Source organism: Mesocricetus auratus, unplaced genomic scaffold, assembly GCF_017639785.1.
Source record: "Mesocricetus auratus isolate SY011 unplaced genomic scaffold, BCM_Maur_2.0 Super-Scaffold_100020, whole genome shotgun sequence".
Taxonomy (NCBI): Eukaryota; Metazoa; Chordata; class Mammalia; order Rodentia; family Cricetidae; genus Mesocricetus; species Mesocricetus auratus.
In genome coordinates, this window is record NW_024429201.1 from 42,485,106 (window position 1) to 42,499,202 (window position 14,097).

At 40.0% G+C, this 14,097-nt stretch overlaps 1 protein-coding gene across 1 annotated transcript; it reads right to left on the reverse strand.

Annotated features, from left to right (window-relative positions):
* Positions 1–402: 402 nt before the first annotated feature.
* On the reverse strand, positions 403–12,938 carry LOC121133208 (major urinary protein 20-like). The gene is made up of 5 exons (XM_040729112.1): positions 12,831–12,938; positions 12,351–12,487; positions 11,515–11,588; positions 825–935; positions 403–455 (listed from the first exon to the last, which is right to left on the reverse strand). The coding sequence occupies exons 1-5, from the start codon at positions 12,936–12,938 to the stop codon at positions 403–405; spliced, it is 483 nt and encodes a 160-aa protein (XP_040585046.1).
* Between the last annotated feature and the right edge of the window lie 1,159 nt (positions 12,939–14,097).

Below are 14,097 nucleotides of genomic sequence, written 5' to 3' on the forward strand. Positions count from 1 at the left end.
CCAGAAATTTGGAAACCAAATTTCAATCTCTCCTCAAATGTTTCTGATCAATTATTTTTATTATAATTTTAGGGTACAATACTAATGCTTTTGAGAGAACCTCATTTGTGCCCACATGCTCTTCATTCTCACTGGAGATTACCCACCTGGAGGCTCAAGCCATTCTCTCAACTTGGGCCTGGAGACAGTGATCTGCAAGGTATGAATAAGAACACATTCAGGTACCAGGTCCAATTTATTTCCACAAGAGATACCACATGCTTCACTAGGGGCAACACGTGTCTAGTTGCTCCTTGGTATGTTCTTTCCATGATATAAAATCAGGCAATAAAAATGTGTGAGTCCTGACTTACCAGCCTCAGTTAGGTCTAATATATTTTCCTTAACAATTCCCTGCTTCTTTCATAGATCCCCAAACTTTTTCTTGATTTTTGAACTCAACTTTGGTTGCCAGCCTGTGAAAAATAATGGTGACAGTAGTGATTGCATCTTGTGTATTGACCACATTCACAAGCTGAATAATGAATGGGACAGGGCCCCTCCAGAAGGATGAGAAAATGATTGACAACATGATTATCAGGCATGGACATGACCTGCCATGAATTTGGCATCCATAGGATATCTTACTGGAATAGTGAGGGATTTCAGAGACCTCCACCTCCACCACTGTGCCTGGGGGATGACAGAGGTGACCATTTGTCTGCAGTAGGTAAGGAAAAAAGAGGCAGTTCAGGGCCAGGCTGGAAAAACCATGTTAAACCTAGGGTTTCTTTCTTGTCTTCTTCTCCCATCCCATGACCAGTGTCTGTGGGAAAATACTCTACCATAGAGCTTCATCAACTGGAATGTTTCCCCATTCTTGATATGTCTGAGATGAGTTATAATATAATCAGCATAGTCTGTATCAAGTACAGTAAATCTACTATATTTGTTATCTGTGGAAGAAATGGTACACAACTGAGAAATTCTTTGGTTCATAGAAAATAATTGAAACCTTTTCCCTATTCTATATCATGGTTAAAAATTAAAATGCATATTCTAATAGAGATTGGTGAAATGTCTGGTGCTTTCTATCTATACTTCTTTGGACATCGTGAGGTAACCACTAGTAAACAATTAGTCACAGCAGCCACTCTCCTCTCCAAAGCCTGTCTACTTCAATCAGCAGCTTCCATTGATCTCTATCTGTCTTTCATAAGCTCACTGTATTATGTACCTGCTGCTGCATCCCAAGTGATATGAACTGGTGGCATCCACTGGGGCAGAATCAGACAGATGGAAGGAGATGAGAAACCATCTTACCTTACTTGTCCCACCTCCCCAAGACTGGGATGCTAGTTATTAGATGGCTCCTGTTGCATTAGCTAAATAAACAATAATCAGGAAACAACTGAGAGTCTGAAGAGGGTTGGGGTTGTGGTTCAGTTGTGGAGAGTTTGATTAGTATGTATAAGACCTTCATTTCAATTCTCAACAATAAGGCAAATGTGCTCACACAGACACACCCACCCACAATAGAGACATTAGGGTTTACTAAGTTCCTTATGGATAGATATGTAGACTTTTTGTATACTTACATATGATATATACACCATCTTCTTCTGTTTTGTCACATACTAAATACAGCTCTGTGCACTCTCCGTCGACACTGTGAAATACAGTCAGCTGGTTCTTAAGGATACTGCTATGGCTAGCCACCTTAGCCTCTGTTCTACCCAAATCTCCCATTTCTAATTCCACTTAACTTTTGAATGTTTTTGTAAAATGAGCAAAGTCATTCATTTGTATTATTTCACTTACACTTGATACTTTACTAATCACATATTTGCTTATCATTTAGAAAAAGAATGACAATCACTTCAAATCACTGTCATAAATGTCACTACTTCCCATTGTCACTCACTTGTGCAGATTATCACCCAGATGTCCACCATCTGCATCAAATTAGTGCTTTCAAATGTTGCCAATATACCTCTCCAATCCACAGAGGAGAATTAATAACCCCTTTAATGCAGTTGAAGGGGTGGAATTTCATGGCTAACAACTAGTCAGAAATATTTAACTCATGATAATCTCCATTTAAGCTGTGCTATACATCTCATTCATTATGTTTTCAGAAATGCCTCTGACCTTTGCTTATTAAATCCCCAGTAAAAAACTCTGACTTTTGAAAAAGCCCCAGTTTTGAAATCTTGGTTTAGTATCTCTCTCTCTCTCTCTCTCTCTCTCTCTCTCTCTCTCTCTCTCTCTCTCTCTCAGTGTGTGTATGTGTGTCTCTGTGTCTGTGTCTGTGTCTTTATGTGTACAAGTACATGCAATGAGGGGCATATGTTTCTTTCTGCATATGTGTGTGTGTGTCTGTGTGTGTGTGCTTGTGTGTGTGTCTGTGTGTGTGTGCTTGTGTGTGTGTGTAGGCCTGAGACCATTACAGGTTTCCAATTCTTCTTTCTCAGATAAGAACACCTCACTTACATGGTATGTAATTTAAGAGCTAAGGAAGTGTTATAGAGGAGATGAATGTACTCTACAAAATCTCTCATGCACCCAAGTTCCTCTATCATTTCTCTTTTATCAGAGGCCAAAAGAATGGGATGCCATATTCCTTGAATCTGTAAAAAGTGAATTGTTAAGAGAGGAGGGGCAGGGACACTTCATGGACATGTTTCCACTAGAACTCTGACCCATGGGCCTGGGCATTAGCATACACAGGATTAGATCTCACATCAGTTGGCAAAATACATAAGACCCTGTCTGTCTCTCAGTGGGTGTGAGGGACTGCAGGCATTGTTAGATATGGATACCATGTGGCTGGTCTTGTTTCACAGTCTGAAACCTCTATTTGTCTCACAGAGAGGAGCCACAACCCTCCCCTCAAAGGCCCCACTTGGCTTCAGAGTTGCCAGGAGCATCCTCTGGGTCAGACGTCCCCAAGCCCCATGAGCCTAACTTTTGTGGATTAAAGTTCTTTCCAATGAGACTAGTTTTTGCTTCTGCATGGACACAGACTAGGGTCAGCTCTAAACCCAGCACAACCAGAAGCAGCAGCAGCTTCATTTTGGATGGAATAGAATCGTCTCTCTGTCAGGACTGAGTCTTTCCTGGTGGTGGCTGCACTCCACTCCCCAGCTGCTTTGTACTTATACATTTTCTGAGTTCAGTTTTTTTTAAACAGTGGATCTCCTCCTCTTTTTCTCACTCTCTGTGAAATGTTTCCTCACTTCTTGATGTGAGTCCAAGAATTGCTCCTCCCCTCTTTAAAGGTGGCAGTCTCATCTCCCATGGATTGATTTGGTAACCTTACATTTCTCAAAATGTAATCTCAAGAAAAGTAGTGGATGCCTTAGAGAGCTGCCATTTTGGTACCTTACAGATTTAACTTTGGATCTGACTTGGAATCAGAAAGCCAATCATGTGTGTGTGTGGGGGGGGTGGAGCTGAAATGGGAGACCAAGGGGGCAGAGCATCTTTGCTCTAAGTCTCCAGTGGAGTGTAGAAGTAGATATATTAATCATTTTTAAAATACATTTTTATTTTATTTTTCATGAATGCTAGTTTTGAATATGTGTCTGTTCACTGTTGCATGCCTGGTGCTGTGGATGTCAGAAGAGGGAGTCAGATCCCTTGAAACATGTTCTTGAGGAGTAGGCAGACCTCCAAGGACCAGCCTCAATTTCCCTCCAAGTACCAGCCTCAACTTCCCTTCAAGGCAGCCTGCTAAACAGCAAGCATGGGGGCTGGCTAAAAGGATCTGAGGGTGAACAAATCAGCTCATAGATACATTCTACTCATGTCTCTTTATTTTTCAAAAAGTTCTTTCTGATCCCACAAGGTGTCCAGTTTATATACTGACACAATTAGCAGTTCTCTGGAAATAGCAAAGATACCAGACATGCATTTCTCAGAGCCTGAAAACAAATAAGATCTGACAATGTCTGTGTCTTATGTCTCAGAGACGGCTTGACTTTTAAAACAAATATCTGGACAAAACTTAAGAGGCAGGAAGTGTTAATGGAGTCAGGGGCTATGATTTCTAAAAGGAGAGATGGGTTTTAGTACATAAACTACATTTGTGTGGCTAGTTAAACTAGAAGTTTGCAATTGGTAAATGTAGACAAAGTGAAGAGAACATGGCAGTCTGTGCACTCTCTGAGCACCTTCTTCTGCTTCCTTCTGTGGAGGCTGGGAACACAGTTTCACAGTAACAATGGCAACTGGCATAATCTATGGGAGGAAAATGGACCCTGGATCCACATTAGCATTTTTGACAGGTATTATCGCAATCACCCAGAACTAGATAAAACAGAAAGGCTACTTGAAATCTTGAGGAAGCAGCTCTGGGTTAAGCAGCAGAGCACTCATAGTGCTGATGCCCTGGTGAAAGGGAATTCCTGTTTCTGTGGGTGGTTAAGCATTCCAATGGATTTTCCTGTATCTGTAGGGGTAAAGGCACAAACAGATAATTTGCTAGACTAAGATTATCTGTCAGTGAAACTGAGGTGAAGGTGAATATAGAATATTAATAGCTTGTTAATATAGAGCAGGGACCAGTAAATTGCATTACTCTGAAATGGCTGTTAGGGAAATCAAGACTTCCCAGTACTGCTTGTCAGTGGGGGCAGACAGGCCATGTCCCCTAATTAGTGCCTGTCTTTTGAAGCTCTGAATGTGATCTATTGCCGAGCCCACTTTCCTTGCAGGATGTCCTGCCATAAGACATAATTGTAGGGAGCTAGTGTCTAAGTTATGTGGATTTGACTATGAGAAAATGGTTTCTTTGACTGTGTGAATACTTTCACACCAGAGCCCTGAAAGACCCTGGCCCAGCCTAACAGGCAGCTGAGGCTTATGGAAAAATTCCGTTCCCCCACAGCTGCATAGTCATTGCCTAACAGAAGGGAGCTCAGCCCAAGGACACAGGCTGGGTGGGTGTCAAACAAGATATCTGCGAGCGGCCGGATGGCCAGCTCAGCAAGATTAAACAAACACAGAGATATCTGCGGGCGACCAGATGGCCAGCTCAGCAGGGTTGAGCAAGCACAGAGACCAATTGTTCCTCAGATTGGGCCAAGGCCAAGACTTGAGTTCCAAGAAAAACCTCAATTGCCCGCGCTCTGAGCCCTAGCCTCATTTAAATTGCCCAATCAGGGTCCTGTTACTAGGCTTCTCGCTTCTGTACTGCGCTTTTTGCTATAAAAGAACCCCTGAGTCCCCAGCTTGGCGCGCTCAGTTCCTCGAGACTGAGACGCCCGGGTACCCGTATGTCACCAATAAAGCCTCTTGCTGTTGCATCCAAGCTCGTGGTCTCGTTGTTCCTTGGGTTCGGGTCTCCCTTCCGTGAAAGTATCCCTATTGGGGTCTTTCAGGCCCCATAGTGTGGGGGAAGGTAATCCAGTATACCAGTATACCTGAGAGTTGTACCCACTGTTTTTTTAAAACACTGCTGGTGTTTTGTGGGACAAAATCCATTACGGTAATGGGGAGCACTGTAATTTAACAAGGGTTTTATAGAAGTGATAGTGACTATACAAAAGGCAGGAATCACCAAAGCTCTGCAAATTGGATTTCCTACAATGGAATTCATGATGATGCTGGTGGTTCAGCCACATGATTTTGTCAGCTGATATATCCCAGTATAATGCTGTGGCCTGAAACAAGGGAGACCCCAGGTTCAGTTCCCAACACCCACATGGCAACTGACTTTTTCAATTAAAGGTGCCTCCTGCCCACATATGGTACATATAAATTCATGTAGGCACACACACATAAAAATAATAAATCTTTTAAAAACTTTTAAAGATTATCAAGAGAGGATTTCCTGAGGCTAAGCTGACAGACCCCCAAAGCCTCTCAACCTTTCTTCAGAGAACGCCGACACCAGAATCCAAACTGCTAAGGTAACCTTTGTTCAGAGAACACCGACACCAGAATCCAAACTGCAAACTGTCAAGTGAAGTTGCATCAGCAGTTTTTAAACTTAGAGACAACTGGACTTCAACAAACAAGGCATAATCTCATCATTAAAGAAAAACAATATTTTTCAAAGTCATATTTGCTGACAGAGTTCCAAGCATAAATTATGCCAAGAGTCTGCTTACAAAGGCATAGTGTAATGGGAGCATATTTTTTTATCAGTACAAATTTCATTTACCCTGTAATGTGAAACATACAATTGTGTTTGTTTTGAAGAGATAACGAACTCAAGAAAGAAGCAGGTACTTAGGTTTTCAACATTGTATAATATGGTATATATTATTTTGTTCATTGTGCCATAGTATGAATTAAAACTGAGAAAGATTAAGTTATAGTGATATATTTTTATGATCTAATAAAGTTTTCCTGGATCATAATATAAATCTAGTCACAGTCATAAAGCCCAGGAGGTAGTGTTACACATCTTTAATCCCAGCAGTCATACCAGTTAGCCATAGAAGCTGTGCAGTGGTGGTATATGCCTTTAATCTCAGCACTAGAGAGGTAAATAAGACAGAAGTGTCTCAGAGCATGCATTTAGTCTCCAGCAACAATGAGGACAGCATCCCCCTTCCCGCCATGGTAGAGATAAGGGCTTTCTGGTGGCTTGGCTGCTTTGTTTCACCGATCTTCAGTTTGAACCCCAATATCTGCTTCTAGGATTATACTCTTCTTGTTACATTAAGTAACTGTACATGGTCATGCAGCCATTCAATGGGAGAATTCAATTTTAAATACAACAATAACCCAGGAGGTTCTGTTCTTATTAACTCCCCTACAACTCAGTCAAAATGTTTTTAACATGATTAGAGGATTTTTAAACAGAGAAAGAGGAATAAACAATGATGTATACCTCCAGAGGTGTCTGCCTGGCAAGCACACTGAAGAAATTGGCATGGATTTCTTTCAACTATGGAACTATGGGTGTATCTCAGGATGGAGTGAGTAAGGGGTGACTATAGCTCTCTCCTTGTCTACTAGTATTTGATGGATGAGCTGGTAAATGATTGATTTGGGGATTAGTGCTTTTTTGTGTCATTTCTATTTTTGTTGTTTTTGGTGTGGCATTTCAGATATTTATATTGCAAATCACAACAATAGCAAAATGACAGTTATGAAGTAGCAACAACATAGTTATTTTGGTTGGAGGTCACTATAACTTGAAGAATTTTATTCAGGGTTGCAGGATTAGGAAGTCTGAGAGTCATTGTGCTAGGAGATCATGAAGGAAATTACTAGAACATACTAGAGAGAGATCATGTTAGCTTACTACCAAGATGACTGGAATGAGAGACATTTAGAGAGAAACTACATGGTGTTTAGCAAGTGTGAAAGTTCAGGATCAATTTGTAATTTTCTCTCTCTTTACATAGAAAAATGTAGAGTTATTGTGAAAAACACTATGACCAAAGCAGCTTGTGGAGGAAATGATTGTCGTCCATCATGAAGGGAAGTCAGGGACAGGAAGTCAGTTTGAGAATCTGGAGTCAGGATCCAAAGCAGAGGCCATAGAGGAGCATTGCTTCCTGGTTTGTTCCCTGTAGATTGTGAGCCTGACTTCTATGACTCAGGACCACCTGCTCAGGTGGCACTTTCATAGTGAGTTGGGCCTTCCTGAATCATTTTCAAGAAAGAGACCCAGAGGGTTGTCTCCAGGCCAATTTAATAGGTGCATTTTCTGACTTGATGTTTCCTTTTTCCAAATAACTCTGACTTGTATCAAGTTGAAACTAAAACAAAAAATTAACCAGGACTGTTATTAATGAAGGTAAAATAAATAAATTCTGCTGGAGAAACAGAATAAAAATAAGCCGCTCTGCCAGTGCTCTGAGAGCTGATGTCGGTATCCCTGTTGTACAGGATGGTGTAAGGTGATGTGTACACTGTAGACTTACATGAACGGATGCTGGATTAATGAGAGTTGGTGCCAGAAAGCACATACAGAACAAAGGTTTGATCCTTTGTGATCTAGGCCATACTTGCTTGTATCTTTCTTGTCCTCTTTCCTCATTATTCATACTTTTCTTTATGTCTTTTCATGAACAGTTTTATGAATTTTGTTCAGAACTTTCCTCCTTGCAATATCTGTATCATAATTCATAAAACTATTCATGATAAGATTATATATGTATATATATTTACATACATATGTTTACATCTGTCTTTTATAGATAAAAATGAATTGTGTTGGCAGTTCAATTGAATGGTACTGATGTGATTGTTGACATTAATTCTTTTTTACCCAAAGCATAATTACTGGTTTTGAATCATAGAATTTAAAAATACTTTAGCCATGATAGTGAAAGTGAAACATGAAAAACTAGATGGTTAAAGATGTGCTTAAGAGCCTGGCGAGGCCTCCGATGCTCCGAGAAGAAGGTTATGTTCCTAGCATCCACATCAGGCAACTCACAACCACCTGTGACCCCAGTTCCAGAAAATCCGACCCCTTTTCACTCCTCTACATGCACCTGCACACACTCACACACTCACTGGTCACACACACACACACACATACACACACATGCACACAAATGAATTTTAAAAACTGAAAACAGTAACAAAAGAAATACTAAAATTCAGGTTATTACATGTGCCTCTGTAGGTTACATGGCAATTCCTGGCTTTGTCTTTCATAATTCATTTGATAAACATCATTTTATGTTTGAGAATTGGTTTTCTGAAGAGAAAGGTCAGTTTTGATGTTGACGCTTTGATTTTATTTAGAGGCAAAGAAATTTAAATAATTTTTTAATGACTACAGATAATGGATCTCCTTGAGATACATATGTAAAAAAGAATCCTATCTTTAAACATACTCTTTCAAAATCTAGTGTCAGACATTTATTTATTATAAAACAATGAAGTAAGTTTTATTGAGCAGAGATCCACAATTGCTGTGACATTCATTGTTAAATAACTGTGTTGCTCAGCTTAATTGCATACAGTTTAATCTATCAAATAAGCAATAAAATTGTAGCTAGATATGTAAAAATACGCTACTGACAAACCAAACAAGGATTGAAGAAAGGGCCCATTTGACTTAACACTCTGGAGATAAAGGGAAGACCCAGCAAACCCGCCATGATCTCTGTATTTACGAATCCTGTTAGGTTCATCCACAGATGAAAGATTAAGGATCTTAACAAATTTCCTAGGGCAATCTGGACTCTGATATGCTCAAGAAATTAGAAATGGTTGTTCTCTGACTGCTTTAAGAGACTAGGAATCCAAGTACAGCAAGGCACAGGGTCTTCTGCCTACTGGCCAAGCCAAGTCTCTGCATGTTTTTGTGCTTGGTATATACATGTTATGTACTTATGTTGATAATGTATACTTTGCAGCTAGTAGCTGGAGATATAGGGCACACACCTCATTATTGTCATTTTTAAAAATAGAAAAATTGAGATTGGAGAGACAGCATAGTGCTTAAGACCAATTGATATTCTTGAAGAGGACCCGAGTTCAGTGTCCAGCATACATGTGGTAGCTCACAACATCTCTAATTCCAGTTCAGAAGATCTGACACCTTGTTCTGATCTCCTCAGGCATCAGTCATGCATGAGGTGAACAGGCATCCATGCAGCCAAAACACCTACACATATAAAATAAATTAAAAATTCATAAATAGACAAATTAGGGGTTGGAGAGATGTGTCAGCAGTTAAGAGTACAGACTCTTCTTCCAGAAGACCTAGATTTAATTCCCAGCACCCACATGGTGACTCACAACCACATGAAAATACTGTACCAGAAGATCCAACTAAAATCCACATTTAAATATTAATGTCATATCTCTTTAGAAAAGTTCCAAATATATAAGTAAAAGACTTGGTTATTATTATTTTAGTATTTAAGTTAGATTCTTTCCTTTTGTTCATTGAGCACTGAGGATTGAACCCAGGGTGTCAGGGTTGCTAGCTCAGTATTTACCAACAGAGAGCTATACCACTATCTCTGAAGTTATATTCCTCTACTGAAGTTATTTTACATAGTCTGAATTCATCCATAGAGACCTGTTGTTGGTCCTTTTGTACTAGACAATCTATCTTGCTTATATGACTTTACAAGATTTTTTCTGTTCCAATTTCTTCCACTTCTTCCTGAATGCAAATGAAATGTAAATATTTTATAGTATTGTATTAGTTGAGGTTCTCTAGAGGAAGAAAACTCACAGAATATGTATGCATATTCTGTATATAGTGTGTATATTCTGTATATATATTCTATAATCTCTCTATTTATAACTCCCATATAATTAATAAATCCCATAGACTTGATTTATTAGAATGGTTTACAGGCTGCGGTCCAGTTAGTACAGAAAAGGCCATCTACGATCATGAAGTCCAAGAATCCACCAATGGAGTTCATGAGGCTGAATGTCTCAGCTGGCCTTCAGTATACAGTGGAATCCTGAAGAAGTAGGCTGTAATTCCAGTGAAGGGATGTGTTGGGGAAGTCTTTTGTCAATAAAGCACTGTTGAGCCAATAGGAATCTAGATAGGTGGGACTAGGAGTCCAGGAGGATTCTGGGAAGGAGAAACACAGGATAGGATAGGTGGTAATATCCTTTGAGGGGCATTCTTTTGGTATCTCAAAATTGAAATTATAACCACTGATATTCAACTAATTTTTGTTATATTACATAACAAAGAAATTGAGGAAAGAAAACACAAATGTCTGTACAAACACATTCTTAACAAAATGACAGTAATACTCATGTCTACTACAATCCTTGTTAACACAACTGGTAATGTGACCTTAGATAGGATTTATAAGTTCCTTCATATACTCTCCTTTGGTATTTCCTCCACTCTCAGCAAGCACCTCAGCAGGTCTTGACTCTTTTACTGGAGCAATGACCCATACCTTAATTTCTAAATGGAGTGTGTCCTTTGTCATCCTGCCTAGATTAGGATGTTGTAGTTTCCCATCAACTTCAATCACAGTACATGGTAGGACAAAGAGACACCCAACAGGATCTCCTGTACTCCAGATATAACCCTTCTTTTTATTTTTTTAATTTTAAATAGCTTGTTTTACATGTCAATCCCAGTTCCCTCTCCCTCCCCTCTAGTGAACAATTAGTCACAGCAGCCACTCTCCTCTCCAAATCCTGTCTACTTCAATCAGCAGCTTCCATTGATCTCCATCTGCCCTTCATAAGCTCACTGTATTATGTACCTGCTGCTACATCCTGAGTGATGTGGACTGGTGGCATCCACTGGGGCAGAATCAGACAGAAGGCAGGAGACAAGAAACCATCTTACCTTACTTGTTCCACCTGCCCAAGAATGGGAGGCTAGTTATTAGATGACCTCTGTTGCATTACCTAAATGAACAATTATCAGGAAACAACTGAGAGTCTGAAGAGGGTTGAGATGTTGTTCAGTTGTAGAGAGCTCCACTAGTATGTATAAGACCTTGATTTCAATTCCCAACAATAAGGCAAATGTGCTCACACAGACACACACACCCACAATAGAGATATTAGGATTTTCATAAGTTCCTTATGGATAGATATGTAGATTTTTTGTATACTTACATTTGACATCATATACACCAACCTCTTCTGTTTTGTCACATACTAAATACAGCTCTGTGCACTCTTCATTGACACTGTGAAATAGAATCAGCTGGTGCTTACGGGTACTGCTCTGGCTGGGCCCCTTAGCCTCTGTTCTACCCAAATCTCCCATTTCTAATTCCACTTAACTTTCAAATGTTTTTGTAAAATGAGCAAAGTCATTCATTTGTGTTATTTCACTTATACTTGATACTTTACTAATCACATATTTGCTTATCATTTAGAAAAAGAATGACAATCACTTCAAATCACTGTCACAACTGTGACTACTTCCCATTGTCACTCACTTGTGCAGATTATCACCCAGATGTCCAGCATCTGCATCAAATTAGTGCTTTCAAACATTGCCCATTGTGTACCTCCAATCTACAGAGGAGAATACCCCTTTTAATGCAGTTGAAGGGGTGAAGTTTCATGGCTAACAACTAGACAGATATATGCAACTCATGATAATCTACATTTAATCTGTGCTATACATCTCATTCACTATGGTTTCATAAATTCCTCTGACCTTTGCTTATTAAATCCCCAGTAAATTTGTTCCTGTCACCAATGCTATTCTCTGACTTTTGAAAACACCCCAGTTTTGAAATCTTGTTTTAGTATCTCTCTGTGTGTGTGTATCTGTGTTTGTGTGTGTACCTGTACATGTAATGAGGGCCATATGTTTCTTTGTGTATATGTGTGTGTGTGTGTTCTTGTGTGTGTGTTTGTGTGTTCTTGTGCATGTGTGAAGGCCTGAGATCATGACAGTCTTCTATTTCTTCTTTCTCTGATAAGAACATCTCACTTACATGGTATGGAATTTAAAAGCTAAGGATGAGTAATTGAAGAGATGAATGTATTCCACAAACATTCTCATGCTTCCATGTTCCTCTATCATTTCTCTTTTGTCAGAGGCCAAAAGAATGGAATGCCATTTTCCCTGAATCTGTAATAGATAAGTGAATTGTTAAGAGAGGAGGGGCAGGGACACTTCATGGACGTGTTTCCACTTGAACTGACCCATGGGCCTGGGCATTAGCATACACTGGCATTAGCACTCACTTCAGTTGGCACAATACTTAGGATCCCATCTTTCTCTCCATGGGATTGAGGGACCCCAGGCATTATTAGATGAGGATAGAACACGGGTGGTCTTGTTTCAGAGTCTGAAGCCTCTCATTTGTCTCACAGAGTGAGGAGCCACAACCCTCCCCTCAATGGCCCTACTTGGCTTCAGAGTTCCCAGGAGCATCCTCTGGGTCAGACGTCCCCAAGCCCCATGAGTCTACCTTTTGTGGATTAAAGTTCTTTCCAATGAGACTAGTTTTTCTTTCTGCATGGACACAGACTAGTGCCAGCTCCAAACCTAGCAGAAGCAGAAGCAGTGGCCACTTCATTTTGGATGGAATAGAATCGTCTCTCTGTCAGGACTGTGACTTTTCTGATGGTGGCTGCACTTTACTATTCAGCTGCTCTGTACTTCTATAGTTTCTGAGTTCAGATTTTTTAACTGTAATCTCCTCCTCCTTCCCTCACTGTCTGTGAAATGTGTCTTCATTTATTGATGTGAGGCCAAGAATTGCTCCTCCCCTCTTCAAACGTGGCAGTCTCGTCTCCCATGGGTTGATTTCATAACCTTAGTTTTCTCAAAACATTATCCCAAGAAAAATTGTGGACCTTAGAGAGCTGACATTTGGTACCTGCCAGATTTAACTCTGACTTGAATCAGAAAGCCAATTATGTGTGTTTGTGGGGGGTGGAGATGAAATGAGAGGCCAAGGGGGCAGAGCATCTTTGCTCTAAGTCTCCAATGAAGTGTAGAAGTAGATGCATTTATCATTTTTTAAATGTATTTTTATGAATGCTTCTTTTGGATATGTATCTGTGCACTGTTGCATGCCTGGATCTGTGGAGGTCAGAAGAGAGAGTCAGATCCTTTGAAACATGTTCTTAAGGAGTATGTAGACCTCCAAGGACCAGATTCAACTTCCTTTCTTCAAGGCAGGATACTAAACAGCAAGCATGGGGGCTGGCTAAAAGGATCTGAGTGTGAAGGAATCAGCTCATAGACATATTATACTCATTTCTCTTTATTATTCAAAAAATTCTTTCTGATTCCATGAGGTATCCAGTTTATATACTCACACAGACACAAATAGCAGTTCTCAGGAAATAGCAAAGATACCAGACATGCATTTCTCAGAGCCTGAGAGCAAATAAGATCTGACAATGTCTGTGCCTAATGTCTCAGATAGGATATGACTTTTAAAACAAATATCTGGGCAGAACTTATGAGGCAGTAAGTGTTAATGGAGGAAGGGGCTGTGATTTCTAAAGGGGATATGGGGGTGTTAGTAAATAAACTACATTTGTGTGGCTAGTTAAACTAGAAATTTGTAATTGGTAAATGTAGAAAAAGTGAAGAAAACTTGGCAGTGCTGTGCACTCTCTGAGCACCTTCTTCTGCTTCCCTCTGTGGGAGCTGGGAACATAGTTTCATTGAAACCATGGAAACTGGCATAACCTATGGGAGAAAAATGGACCCTGGATCACATC